The following is a 16,083-nucleotide window of genomic DNA, read 5'->3' as shown; positions in this document are numbered from 1 at the left end:
TAATTGTATCTTTTGTTACCACATGCATGCCTAATTTAATATTAGTGGGCGAACATGGTAGCAACGATGTGAGCTGGCGCACAGTATACTTACGGACTGATACAAGCATCACTCCCACAGCGCAGTTCTCCCACTGTAGTGGTGCTGCAGGCCCACCACTCTCAGGTTCCTGTAAAAGAGCATGCACGAGAGTAAATTTTCAATTCATTATTGACCACCACCTGAAGAAGACCAAGAAGAAAAAGAAGAAGACTGAAGAAGTTCCCTAGCCGCCTCAATGTGGGACCTCCTGGTGAATGCCAAGATCTCTGTCGGAGCAGCAGGCCTGGCCAGCCCATCGAGGGAGCCGCTGGACATGGATGTGGACACTACCTTCCCGCTCCAGCTTGCCGGGCTTCAATCGCCTTGAACATGTATATTTCTTCATTAAAATTACTTGTTTTATAAGGTAGTGAAGTTATTTTAAAAATGATGCCGAGCACAAGTTTATTTACTTGCAACATAATTATTATCCATAAGTGCAATATGCTTTTATTTACTGATTTAAAGAACCATAAAATAAATCTTATTGTGTCATTGATTTTATCAATGAATTAAGAATATGATATACAAGGTCATTCAAAAAGATCCTAAATTCCTGAATCAATCCTAAGAATTTTTATTTTATTTATTTTTTTTCGACACTTGTGTGATCCTTATTTACTTTTAAATGTTTTACCTGAGATGATGCACTAATTCCAGTGTCATTGGTACTCTAAAAAATCTCATAGACAAGCATTAGGCTTAAATTATGTTTAAGCTTCAAATGTGAGCTTATAACCATTTATATGAGCTAAATAAATTTAGGTTATTTATTTTATTTTTCAGATGACATGAGGTGTGCGTAATAAGAATGATTCATATTAATTGTTAGTGTGATTTCTCATGTGAATATGCTGCATATATGTGTTATATGTAGGATGATTAAACGTACTGTAGATTAAATGATTAAATGATGTGTTACTGATTGTTGGGATTCTATGTATATGCATGCTTGTTATCTATTAAAATAATGAAAAATATTTTCTATTTTTTTTTTAATGAGATTTTGCTTTTCTTATGTATGTCTTTTTTGATGGTCTTGTCCATGTACCCAACAAGTTTAGTGGGCAGGTGCATTTTTATAATTTATGACTTGTATAATAGTTAGTTGATATTCAATCTCAGAATTACCAGTCTTTAGATAATGCCATTAATCTTGATACCAGCAATATTATCATTTAATTCTAATTAGTGGATATATTGTAACTGAATGTGTTTTACAATATAACACAACAGCTGATCATTAACAACATACTTAACGTTATGTTACATTAACCACTTTGCTAGAATATTATTTTTATATAATTTTTTTTTTGTTTAACAGATTTTGAAGCCAGCCAAAACACAACTTACTTCAGTGATCTTGGACCAAAATTTTTTAAGTTAGCTAGTTTATCAGGAGATAAAGTGAGTGAAGTCGAGAAAAGATGAGAAAGCACACTATAATGTTGATCTGTGATTATTACCATATAATACTACTCATATGTTATAACTTATATTAAGTAACTTGTTATAATTTTATACTGGTTGTAAAAAGTGTTCAGTAATATTTAAATACTATACTAATTTTTTTGAATGTAAATATTTAAACTGTTTAATTAAAATTTGATATTTATATGTATATATATATATATATATATATATATATATAAATAATGAACTGTAATTTCTATTTGCTTTATTATTAATTAATTTTCTTAATGTATTGCTTTATAAGAAATATATTATAATATATATCATGTTAATTATTGTTTATGGTCTTGGACTATATTATAAGATTTAGCATCATATCACGTAACTGGCAGAAATTCTTCTTTCGTTTTAAGTTTTTGTATTGTAAATTAATTTTTTTAATGCTATTTAACATGTCTTAGTATTATTCTTGTTTTGAATTTATTTCAATAATGCATTTTCTTAAACAGCATCATAAAACATAACAAATTAAAACTATTAAACATTATATGATTAACTTTTAAAATACAGGAACTTTTTTCTGTGGTATTTTTTCAGAGCTAAGAGAAAGTACCTTACTCAGTGTATAGCACTGTTATTAATGGTGTGTGTACTTAATTATTAATAGTAACTGTTTGTAGGTAGGCCCATTAACACAGTTGAATGAAGCTATGCCAGTTAGGTCAGGAGACTTTACAAATGGAAAATTTGCATATTTTAAAAGTGGCTTGTTTATAATATCCAATTATTAATGTTCATTTTATAATGGTAGTAGTTTATAATTTACTTTATTTTGAAACAGATAACAATTATAAAGCACAATTTCATATATATATTTTTGGATTTTTAATTTTTATGTATTTTATTTATCTCCTAAAAATGGATCATAATAATATGTAAAGTTAAATTTTTTAGCCATAAGAATATTGGTAATTAAAATTTCTAAGAGAAAGACATTTTTATTTTTGTATTTTAAGATTACGTAGCCTCATTACAGGCTGTAAAACCAGTTGTTAAAGTTGCTCTTGTCCAATTCCAGAAATGGCCACTAATTGAGTTAATTTTATTACCAGATCATTGATTGAATTCCACCAACAAAGTTCACCTAAAAGTTAGTATTCCAAATCCAGTTAAGAGAAATTATGCTGTTACTGGTCCTGGGTAAGACAATAAACTACCTTGATCCTGGGACAGGAATGTAAAGATCCTGATTGTAGACAAGAGGGTAAATACCTTTGGCAAATCTACAGTTTTTCTTTCCTTATCCTTGATTCCATTTTCTTTACACAGATACCAAATGAATTATATCACCCTCTGCTCTATTCCATCTGTCTTGTCTTCAATTCGTATGATAGTATATAATACAGATTGTTATGTAATATCTTATGTAAGACTTTTGTAGTAACAAGCTGATGATTAATCTGAAAACATTCTGAAACTTATACTTTTCTGTAAATTTATTTTAAAATTTTTTAAAAATTTTATCCAGTTTTTGTTTTTCATTAATCAGAATGGCAAAACATGATATCTTTTAAAAATGTAAATAATGATTAACAACTCACTTTCAAGTTACATCAGAATGGTTCTTTCAATAAATATTTTCACTATTAAAGGAGCAGCTATATTATCAGTGAAGCTCTTGATGGCACTGCTATTAATGGCACCCAACTTTAAAATGTTAAGAAAATTGTTTTGCTATTTCGTCAAATAATAAATTTTATCAATGTTGTTATTTAAAATTTAATGTGTGTATAAATGTCTTATTGTTTAAATACATTCATTTTTATATGTTCTGTATGTAAAAATTGCATATTGTGATATAAGTATTTGTGTATGTGTCATTTGCATTAGGTGATCTTTAAAGGTTGATTCTGTGTATGATCTTTTTTATTTGATGATAAAAATGTCCAGTCCACCCAGTAAAGTATTTAGTGCAGTCCCTAAACTTTAATGTTTGTATGCTCCTGGGTCACTGTGTGTTTTCTTAAGTTTGCTATATGATCTCATGAATTTTGTTGATTGTTAGTTAACATTTGTTAGCATTACGCATTTTCTTTCATTAGGTTTTTTGTTTTGTCTTCTATTTTATCTAGCTGTTAACATTTGCATGTGGGTAAATTATATGTGTTTTTGTTAAAAGACAATATTTTATACTTTCTGCACAATGCCACTTAATAAATTATTAATATTACCCCGACTTATACAATTCAATGGAGAATATGAACACAACAAACCATTTAACTTCCTCAAACTTATCAAATCTAAAGTACACAATGCGCTCTAAATTACATAGAAAAGCCATTACAACTAAAGTGCTTAACAAGTTAAATGGTTTGTTGTGTTCATATTCTCCATTGAATTGTATAAGTTGGGGTAATATTAATAATTTATTAAGTGGCATTGTGCAGAAAGTATAAAATATTGTCTTTTAACAAAAGAAAATTCTTTTAATATGACAATACTTTACTGTATATTTCTCATTGTTTGATGTGAGAGCAGAGTTTTCAAACCGTTAGAAAATATTTCAAAGATGAGGTTAGTCCTCTTCAGGAATTACTGGTTGCAGTATTAATCCAATTCTAATGGTCATATAATACAGTCATATAAAATGTATATAGTCTTGTTCTTCATGATTTGTTTGTAATTACAATTTATGTAAGGATGCATGATGAGGCAAATGAATAATGTTCATTTTAAGTTTTATCATTAATATCTTATATTATTTATGTACACGTTGTTTGAAATTATAAGCAGACTCTATGAAGTAGTTTGCATGAGGTGAATGAATGCTCTTAAATTATAAGTGAGATCTCTCATCTCTACTAGAGCTTATTTAGAGAAGATTTTTCTAATATGTATGCTTATTCGTAATGTTTTAAATGAACAATGTATGATGTAGATATTAAATAACATGAAAATGCTGTAAATACTACACTCATAGCCATCCGTTGCATTTGTGCAGTGAATGACCTTGAATGTTTGCTTTCACTCTTAAAACTAAAGGCAGTAAAAAAGAAACAAATGTGAAGCCAATTCGCCAGAATAATGCCTACAAACTGGATTAGTATATTAGTCTTGAATTCCTTGTGAAATTGCTGAATGTTCAAAATTGTTGCAGGAGATAACGGTGATAATATGATGTCCCATGTGTGAGTGTTTAAAATGTTGCAAATGCTGAAAGTCAAGAAAACAATGAAAATGAAGAATGATTAGGTTGCCATACCATACAGCTGCTGAACAAAATATTGTGAAAATTAATGAAATTTTCTGCAAAAAACCACTAAGCAAGCATTTGGATGATAGCAGATGTGGTGTTAAATTGGTAAGGAAACTGTGCAAATTTTAAATGACCAAATAAATATAAATGCAGTTTATTTCAAATTGGTCCCCAAAAACTTGAGAAAGTATCAGAAAGATGTCTTAAAACAAATTAGTCCCGATTCATGAAATGGCTGACAGTGGAGCTGAAGATGTAGAAGAACATAATATGTGATGAACAAAGGATTTTCCAATATGACGCAAAAAGAGAGAAATGTACAGGAAAACTCCCGCATTACAGAAAATAGAAAGCTAGAATTAGCAAGTCAAAACGGAAGGCAAAGGTGAAATTTTTTTTATATCAATAGTATGGTAATGTTTGAATGAGTCCAGATGACTCGTTAAGTTATCATTTATGGGTCAATTTATTATTTAACATGGTTAACCATGATGATTTCCTTGAGCATCTGGCCAAACTGAGAGTGCAAGTGTGGAAGTAAAGAGCTGATCTGTAGAAAAAAGATTGGATTTTCCTTCATGTTAGTGGTACAGTATACAGTTCATTGTCTGTAAAACAGTATCAACTTTACTTGCTGAATTTAATTATGCAAGATGTTTACTTTTTTTAAAGTTGAAACCTGCATTGAAAGGCATCCGTTTCAGACCATGGATGAATTAAAGAAGAAAATGGCAAAGTTACAAAAGCATATAACACCTGATGACTTGCAGCATTGCTTCCAACATAAAATTTATATTAATGGTGCACATAGGGTTGGAGTATTTTCAAAGGGATAACAAGTTAAATTTGTACAATTTTAATAATAAACTAGATTTTGGAAGATTGTTTTATTTTTGTTAAGATACTTTGAAAACCAAATTGGGTCATAATTATATTAAATTTACTTTTATTAAATTACATTTTCCCATTCCTCATTGATTTCCTCTAAATCCAGGACCCAAAAGGAGTGCCTTGCTTGCCTTTCTCGAATATTGCTTCTGATGTAATGAATCTTTCCATATGTTCTAATTTAATGACGAAAATTTAATGTTCTAATTTAATGCCATGTTAATGACGAAAATGATGGGTATGTTTTATTATTGGATTCTGACATGTGCTTTGAATATAGGTGATAGAAGTGTATTTATTTGGGGATATATTAATTTTTTAAGTAATTATGTTTTCTTTGTATATTTATTAAGTAATTATATTAAAATGGTAATGTAATAGTAAATGCTACAATTAGTTCTAAAGGAATATATAGTATATTCCTTTACTACACTATATATAAGGTATATATAGTATATACATAGTTTTATATATATATTTCAATGTAATTTGAAAGTGAGTGATTAATTATTTTTTAATATTTTCAAAAAATGTATAACTAAATATATTCATTTTGAGTGAAATACACTTTCTTTATTCAAATAGGATAAGACATCTACTCTACAGTGTAAGTTTATCCTTGTTAAGGATATTAACATATACTTTTGAAAAATATTGTGACACTAACATGTTTTAAAAACAAATGTAGAATATCTCAAAATTTATTTTTTTTTAAATGAAGGAGGATATGTATGGTATCGTCCTTCATACAGTATGGTATACGGTATCTTGGTGAATAAGGGAATTTAAACTTTCACACAAACTTTTACAAAAAAAAATACACTTTTTACGCTATTCTTTTTGCTGCTGCCTAGAAGTACAGTACACAAAGTAGCTGACTGATATAAAATATTTCTCTTTTTAATTTAATCTAGAGAGGAATGGCAGTAAAGAGTCCTGAACTTCTTTAATGTCAGTTTGAGACAATTAAATTTTTTAATTGTCTAAAAGGATAATAATATTTTGAGAGAAAAGTTTGAATCACAACATTTATATCTTACTTTTTTTTTAATTTGTGGGTTAGATAAGAACAATGGACATGAATTTCAATGAGATTATTAATTTTCTTCATATTTCTGGTGTTAAATGAATCATTTAAAATGAACAATTCAACAATATTGCAATATTTGAATTTTCCTCATGTTAATCATGTAGGAGGATACTGGGATTTCAGCTCTTACCAGATATTGTGATGAACTGCAGGACACTGAAATTCATATTCAACAGTTTTGTTGGTCTGAAATTAACAGTGTTCTTATAATCATGCATACATAACCCCTCATTTTTACTCTATCCCATATATACTCTATAATTCCCTTGGCAAAAAGTAAGCTTTAAAAAGTGAAGGAATTTTTGAGATCAGTTCAGTAGTTTGTGAGATTACTCCAAATATACAAACACATCATACAAGCCACAAAAACTTAACTCTGTGTCTTTTTATAATAGTGTAGATTTTTCATAAAGGTTTAAAATACACATTACTTATCCTGTTTATCAATAATAAAATTATTATTATATTACATAATATAAAAATAATATTAAGTATCACTGTTTGTTAATTTAATTCATGATGTTGAAATAAGTAATAAGAAAGAAATCATTTTTTTATTTATTATTAATTATACTATTGTTTAACTACTCATTATACAATTTTTTAATGTTAAAAAAAGTAATGTTACCAGTAAAAGTTTCATGTATATTTGTGATAGAATTTATAATGTTGTATAAAATTTTATATTATATTTTTATAATAAAAAAAAGTTTATTGATTAAGAATAAAGTTAAAATTTATTTTCCATATTATCTATTCTTTGTAAATTGTGTGCATATATTAGGGATGTGGTGAATTTTAGGGTGCCGATTCTTTGGTTCGAATACAAAGATGTGATAGAAACACGAAACTGGTACACAGCTAAATCTCCCAGTACATTTAAATTCAGTGTACAGAATCAGTGCAATGAACAACTATTTGTATTGTGATTGGATGGTTTGGTTTGCTTACGGTTCTAATTTTTAAAAACAAAACCAAACCGATTCTGTTTTAGTTCAGTTAGAGTTGAACCTATTCATATATAACTGCCTTTGTATTCTTCCCACTATTTTAATCCTATTGTACTCATTGTCGTCTTTTAATCAGCACACGAAGAACTAGCATTATAAAAAGCTGTGCTCATAGACTAAACATCATAATCAAAGAGGCACCATGATTAGGCAAGCACATGTCTGAACTGTATTGTTTGATAAAATGGAAGTGTCAGTACAATTAATGAGCTAATAGAATTTAATACAATTGAACCTTGAAACATTTCAAACTGGAACAAACTGATAGAAACAGAACCTTTGGTTCTTTGTTTCGGTCAGGACAAACAGAAAGAGAAGCTGTTTATATAAAAATTAAAAATGTTTTCTTCTTGCTAGGTATTTTGGCACTAGTTATTTAGTTTCTGCTTCTTTGTATCAGAAACTTTCAAGTACCTTTTTCTGTTTGTATCAGGAACAGATAATTGTTTCAATCTATATGTGCAATTATTTACATGATGGATACATGATGCTACTTCAACTGTTATGCTAATTTTACAGAAAAAACAATTCAAATGACTTATCATTACTTTGATTACATTAAACAAATATCCATTGATTAATTAATGAAATTAATCAAATAGAATCTAAAATAAAGGATTCTTATATTTGAGATGTTATGAAGTAGCACCTTTCAGTAATTTCTATTCCCTCAACACTTTGATTTAGGAGTTGTGTGTTGGCCAGTTAACTATGCCCATCCACAATTACCTTTCAGTACAAGGAGACTTTTCATGTGGAAAATGTGAATTTTCCTACTTTCAAATTTTGGTATTAAAATATGCGCAGCAAGAACAACATAACTTAGCCTGTGAAACAAATTTATGAATGAAAGACTTTAAACCACCAGTTGACTCAACAATCATATTACATAGTCAACTTTTTACTTTTTTTTATGTTGATGGAAGGGAAAGCTCTGCCAGCCACCATCTGCCTGTACAGGCGGTAGTGTCGTACTCTCAATGACTAAAAATCCCTTCTACTTAATACAGCATGCCCTGATACCCACCGTTCACCATTTCTCAGGCTACTACCCCTGCGAACAACAACCAACCACCACCTCCTTATTCAGGCTATCCCCTCCCTACTTTTATCCAACCAGTAGCTTCTTTCCCACTTAAAGTCCTTCTCCACACTTTTTATGCGTCTTGCATCTTCACTTGTAGAACTGCTCTTAAACAATTAGCACACAACCTCCATGCTACCTCGCTGCGCAACATAAACCGCACAACTACCTCTCTTTTTCTGTTTAGCTTCCAGAACCACCAAAATGTATTCTTCAGGAATGATATGTATGAACATAATAAAGTATAGTCTTGTACAATAGTTTACCATTCTTAAGATGTATAGTTAATTGAAACCAACCACCAAAGAACACTGGTATCGATTATCTAGTATTCAAATTCATATAAAAGTAGTTACTTTTATACAAATTTGAATACTAGGCTATTTGAATACTGAGGCAGTAATGCTAGTAAAGACAGTTATCTTTACTAGCATTACTCCCGCTAGGCTAGCTTATTCCTCACATTCGGCCTATCTGCCAGCCATCTTTGACATATGAAAAATGTCCATCAGTATCTTTGTCTCCACATTACCTACATTCAGAGAGGCTTCTTCTCCTATCAAACAAATAACTGTTGAATACCCCATGGCTCGTAAGCTATGGGTTATCTAAAAGTCCTCCTCTCCATGACTTCTTCTATCAGCTCCTATTGTTTGGAATGAACATGTACTTCCATCTTCTAATGGTAGCTCACTGCCACCTCCTATGCAAGTCTTCCTTGACTTCAACGTACTTTACCTTCACTCCTCTCTGACTTTCCCAGGATCAGCAAATTCATCAGTGGATACCCAGTATGACCAACACGGCTTCTTAGATAATCATGTGGTATGCCCTGACCACCCAAAGTACATTGTTTTAAAGTTCATGCTGCACAAAGTAGGCTGGAAGCAACAAGCCTTGTTTTACTTTTCCACATAATAATCCTCTTTTCTTGGTTTAATTTCACCAAATTTTGATTAATATACAAGGTTTTACATATTTCCCCATTTTTCAATTATGCCTTCTCTTTGTGTCAAGACATTTTTCTTTAAGTCTATAAATCTAATTATTACTCATCACTTGACCAATAGTTATTTTTAAGACTTTTTTAACTAAATACCATTAACAAATCTTCCAAATAGTTATCCTATAACTGAACATAATATAAAACTAAAGAAAAAAATTATTTTATACCTTAAACTGCTAATAGAAAATGTTATGTAATATAATCACCCGCTGTCATTTATGATTAGGATATGCCTGCATTATATCAGTTAGCTTCATTCGCTGACAATGTATATCAGTGGTATAAAGTTTCTGTTCTAGCACTCCACCAGAACTATGAAATATCAATCTTCCACTTTTTGATCTATTATAAAAAAAAATAAAATAAAATACAATAATTTTTTTTAAATTACTAATATCTATATTTTTATTATTATCAATATTATTCTTAGGACTGATCTGAAATCGATCTCTGTTTCCATTAACTCTTATTATAAACCTAGGGGCATTAATTAAAAACCCCAAAAATAACGCCACCGAACAAAATTTTCCCCGCTCAAATCTTGCGTTTCTATGTGCTTAATTGTTTTTTTGATAAAGTATTTTGGGTCAAATGCCAAAAAGGCGAGAAACCATTTTTAAACCAGGCGAAGATTTTTTTTTGGTGGGGTAGGTCATCAACATAAGTCGTCCATAAACTCGCCTCACAGCCTTTGACGTCTTTGAGGAGCATCATCGTGTACTTCTCCGAGCTAATGGACGACTTATGTTCATGACCCTTTTGCTTGTGTATCCTGCATGCTTGAGCGGCTTGGAATTCAATCTTCTTCCACGAGCTTCTCTTGTCCAGCAGGAGACCATCATCAGCATAAGAAACGGTGCCACACCAGCTGAACAACCTCGGCCTCAGAAGTGAATCAAACTCTACCACTCACAATAACTGACCAACACATTACCCTGCGGACAACCACTTTACAGTATCTTCCCAAACTCATGGTTGTCCATGTATTTGTTCATACTAAAAAAACCAGACGCTCATCACCGTACCTTCTTAAGTGGTCAACCCACCAGGTACATTGCATACCGCAACTTATGTTGTGAGAAAAACCAACCTCTTAATTCACCGCCATCATCGTTGAAGCTGCTGCGTTCACATCCGCACAAACAAAGAATCGACTGCCACCTGAGAAACGTAGGATTTTATACCAGACCTCAAAATGAGGTCAGCAGTGTCTCTATAATGAAAATATGAACTTGAAAAATACAGTTGTAAGTTCTGATCATCCGCACGGACAACAAAGTGATGATCGTTTGCACTGGGCCAACAGCAGTAGTTAAAAATCTAGAATATATAAGCCCATATTTTCATTAATATTTGATGATGGTATTATTAATAGTTTAGTATTTAAAACAAACTTTTATGCCCAGAAATCTGGTAAAAGGTACACTCCCACCAATTTTGCTGAAATAACCTTTCTTGGGATCAATCTATTGATGGGAATCAAGAAATCACCCGGCTACAGAGATTATTAGAGTAGTGCATTGATGATTTTGGATGGTTATTAAGTAATCTGCATATAAATGACAATAGTACTATGTCAATTTGTACTTTCTCAGTTACGATAAACTGTACAAGGTAAGGCCTTATTTAGACAATCTGGAAGAAAATATTAAAAAATACTTCTTGCCATCAGCTACTGTGTCTGCTGATGATTAAGTTTAAAGTTAAATCCAGCATTAAACAGTATTTACCAAACAAGCCTGTAAAAAGGGGGTATAAGGTGTGACTCCTGGCTGACAAAACAGGTATTTGCTTGATTTTGACATTTACACTGGAAAAGTTGGAAATATAGAAGTAAAAAATTAGGGGAACAAGTGATTGAAAAAGCCACAAGTGGTGGCATTATACATTTTTTTCAATTCTTAGATGCCAGTGTGGTCAATGCTTAAATATTATATACAAAAATCTCAAAACCAAAAAAAATCCTAAATCTGTCATGAGGTCATTGATGGTCTTATAAGTAATAAGTTAATTGAATTGTCAACAAAGTGATCTGCTGCTTTACCATCAATTGAAATTAAACCCACTAAACCTAATATTTCTTCAGAGATACAACTAAATTCATCAGCTCATCAACCAAAAAGAAGCACTAGAAGATTGTGTGCGTTGTGTAGTGCAAAGGAGAAATCTATACAAAGTGACTGGGCATGTAGTACTTGAAATGTTGCATTATGTGGGAAAAAATAGACTCCTAACAAACATATCATACTAATAAAGTATCATATTGTAGCAAGACTGGTATAGCGGACATGAATAATTATGAAAGTAGTAGAAAATATAATTGGAGGTATCCAGAAAGGAACTAAAAGGAACCCTTTTTGTAAAATATGGGTTCGTTTAATAATCGTCTTTTGTTATACTGCTCACTGACACACAATGGACACCTGTTCTACCGTGGTGAATCAGTTCTGTCCAGCAAGATGTTATGACATCAGTTCAGCGAACAGAGGCTGCGAGTTGTGTCAGTTCGGCAGAGTTCTGCGAACCAGTCCAGCGAGAGAATTCTGTGGGGGACAGTAAGGGAGCAAATTCCAGTTGAATTAAGTTCGATATGATTAAGGTGATGACATGAGTAATTCCAGTAAACAAGAAATACTATTGGTGAGATACTGTAAAACTGTAAGTAGAACAAATAATGTACCAAATTTCATTCTCAACTGTTAAGGTAGACTGCAATGGTATTTGCAAATGAACTTTATAGTATTAATTAATACAAGACTAGTGGTTAAAAAGAGTTAAGACTAGCGGTTTCTTTTGTAACCGGGTTTTGAATTATAGTTTTCTATTTATCTATTTGGAATAAATTCCTAATGATTATTTTTTTAAACTCGGTCTTGTGTGTATTCTCTATTTATTATTTACTACTGACATTTATAGCTATTTGATGTGTAATATTATTATTGTTATTCTTCGTTGATTACGTTATGTATTATGCTCTGTTTATGTCATGATTATGTTATGTATTATGTATGACTTGTTTTTTATTGACATGTAATGTTATCGTCTACTGCTGTTTATTATTACTATTATTTCCTATTTTTAATTGTGGTTACTATGATTAATATTTGTTTGTTTACTATTTTTTATTAACTGTTTTATTATTATTGATTTATCTGGTTGTAATTATGAAAATTTAAAATCAATAATCTGAAACTATACAATCATTCTAAACTGTCAATCTCTCAATATCCTGATCGAGCTGCGAACACAACAATTTGTATAAATTTTCATTAATTAAATTTTTTTTTTATTATGTTGCATTGTAATTATATTAATGATAGGCTATAACATTTTAAATATTAATTGCATTAGGTATTGTAAAAGTATTAATAAACCATTTTGCTTTATTACTTTACAAATTTATTTAGGTAAGTATATAGTTTTACAAGAAATATGATAGAGGTGTTGTCCCTTATAAACTGTCGGTGTTCATAGTAGTTTTTAGGTTTTGACTATGCTTGTTTTTTACTTTACAAATTATAATAATGATATTAAACAGTTTGCTACTGAACATTTTTATTTTATTGTGTGTACTGAAATTTATTTGTTGATGAACAAATTAGTTTTATGAAGATATAAAAATTACTTTTATGGCATGGTGATCTAAAATGTGAACCTCCTGCTAGCTAATAAATAATTATTCATTTATTTTTTCCTTGTATATTTGTGGTTACTTGGTTAGAAATACTAATAAATTTGGGCAAAATTAACAAAAAATATTTCTGTGCTGGTAAGGTCTGTTAATGTTATTACCAATGCATTCCCGAAAGAATTAAATAATCAAAGTGTAAGACTACAGTACAATCTTTAAGTTACTTAAAATACTATTAAAATAAAACTGCAGTCTAACCTAACAATATTTGTTATTTTTTTCTTAAGTAACTGACATACAGTACAAGGAATTACCCAAACTATTAAAATTTGAGGCAAGAGTTGTTCACCACCTGACTGCAGATGAACAAGAGACATTGTTTTCATAATATGTAAACCAAAACTCTAAAAAACCTCTTACAAAAGATGAAATTCATAGTTCATTTTTGTCACTGTGTATTTTTCTGATACCTCAAAAAGGCAGAAGAATTAATTCACCACAGCTTCTGCTACTGACAATGATTCTTGGTTTGGTAAAGCATAGAATTCTGGTCATTTAATGGATAATCCGTGGCTATTAACAATTGCTTACTTCCTATGTTGGTAACCGAGAAAGGTCTGGAAATATTGATGGCAACATGCTCAAATAGTATTCTCCCATTGTACTGTTGCATGTGGTGTTGGCTGCTGTCTGGGTCCTTGACTAGCCCTACAGATGATACACAACTTACACCAATTCTGAAGGTCGCCTGGTAAATAGAGTTATTAAATTTTTAATATTTATTTGTTGTGCACCCCAAAAAAAAAATGTTTGGGAGAACAAGTTGTAGTACACACTGTTTTCCATTGATGAACAGCCATTCCTGGTAGAGGACATGGTGTCCTCTACCAGAAGTAGGGAAACCAGTAGGGAACCAGAAGGTAGGGAAAGGATGGTCCTTTCCCTACCAGAGAATTCTATTGTGCTCAATAACAACTATACAGCTGGCTTCAATCGCTGATCTTCTCTCATTTTGGATTTTCTTCAGTCTCTTTCTCACTTAAACTTGGATTGATATCTTCATCTCTTAATTTTGTTTCTCTCATTTCTTCTTTTTGACAGTCTGTTGCTACTATAGTAGTGATTCGACCTAGAACTGAAACTTCGGCTCGTTGTTCTATCCGGCTTCAATGACTGCAGTTGACATTACAGGGACATCTGGAAAGAAGTGCTGCATTTGAATGTTTCCTCCCAGACCAATACTCTGCTTTGAAGTTATATTTTTGACAGTTTCTACCCATTTAGTTATTGCCACCTTCTCGCTCCACACGTGTATCATCTCATCTTTCGGTGGTATCACTCTTTTACGTGTTTTTCTTTCCGGACTCTACATCACTACTTCTTCATATCCACCAGTTGCAGGAGATATCGTTCGACGTCTACAGTTGCGCATTCTGTAGACCTATATTTGATGCATAAGTTGAATGATGTCATTTCATGTCAAGCCAAACATGTCAGTGAGTCAAGTAATGTGTAATTCAATGTAATGAAATTTTCTTCAGTATGAGTTCAGCTCTTGGTATGACTTGTTACTTTAGTTGTGGTAGTGGTTTTATCATACACATATTATAAAGATTGTTTCATAAGTGATGCTGTAAACTTAGTGAAAAACTTTTATGATTGAACAACTTTTGGTATTATTTCATTGAACATCAAGATTTGTTAAGTTGTGTGTGTGTTGTTTTATTGCACTTCATGATGAAACAACTTTATCACATATTTATAAATTAAAACTTAATTATTTTCATAATTAAGAATTTCAGTTTACTTCATTAAAACATTTTGAATTTTACAATGAACAAAAATTGGCCTTGTAAAAGTTTTCCAAATATTTTATGTTACGTTCGCAGAGAATCCACCATGAGAAGTCAACGAAAACCAGTATAAAATCTACTTACAAACATTACAACTGTCCCTTGGGAGACCAAGATAAATCCTGGGCTCCACATGTAGCATGCATCAAGTGCTTTGTTAAACTAACCCAGTGGTTAAAAGGAAAAATAGAGCATTTGCCTTTTGGCGTACCTGTGATTTGGTGAGAGCCCACTAACCATTATGATGACTGCTATTTCTGCTTAACAAATTTTTCAGTTCAAACAATAAAAGCAGTATTGCATACCCAAATGTTAGTTCAGCTATGAGACCAGTATTTCATGGTTTTGATTTACTGATTCCGATTACTCCAAGTTCTTGGAAAGAAATTTCTGATTCCACAGAAGCCTCAACTGATGAATTCTCAACTTCAATAGATATTACATTCCAGTAAAATCAAACATTGAACCTCACCTCATCATACAGCAGAACTGAGCGACCTAATTTGTGACTTGTATTTGTTGAAATAACATGCAGAACTCCTAAGTTCATATCTTAAAGAATTGAACTTATCAAACAAGGATACTAAAATTTCAGTACTGTATATAGAAATCGAAATGAACATTTACTGAAATACTTTAGAAGAGATGGTTTAATTTGTTCCTGCCATGATGTTAAGAGGCTAATACCTGAACTGGACATTGAATATGTTTTTCACAATTGGTGTTTATTTATACTCATCAAAAAGGAGCTTAAAGACAGTGTTGTATAAC

At 31.1% G+C, this 16,083-nt stretch overlaps 1 protein-coding gene across 1 annotated transcript in view; it reads left to right on the top strand.

Annotated features, from left to right (window-relative positions):
* LOC142329197 (neural-cadherin-like) overlaps positions 1 to 1,532 on the top strand; it is a 238,817-nt gene extending 237,285 nt beyond the window's left edge. Inside the window, exon 26 of the mRNA XM_075373595.1 lies at positions 1,406 to 1,532. Within this exon, the coding sequence (XP_075229710.1) occupies positions 1,406 to 1,512 (107 nt within the window). The 3' untranslated portion in view covers positions 1,513 to 1,532. The remainder of the gene's footprint in view (positions 1 to 1,405) is intronic.
* The last annotated feature ends 14,551 nt before the right edge of the window (positions 1,533 to 16,083 follow it).

This window comes from Lycorma delicatula, chromosome 8 (assembly GCF_047948215.1).
Source record: "Lycorma delicatula isolate Av1 chromosome 8, ASM4794821v1, whole genome shotgun sequence".
Classification (NCBI taxonomy): domain Eukaryota; kingdom Metazoa; phylum Arthropoda; class Insecta; order Hemiptera; family Fulgoridae; genus Lycorma; species Lycorma delicatula.
Note: the sequence above shows the minus strand (reverse complement) of the source record. Positions and strands in the feature narration are given on the sequence as shown.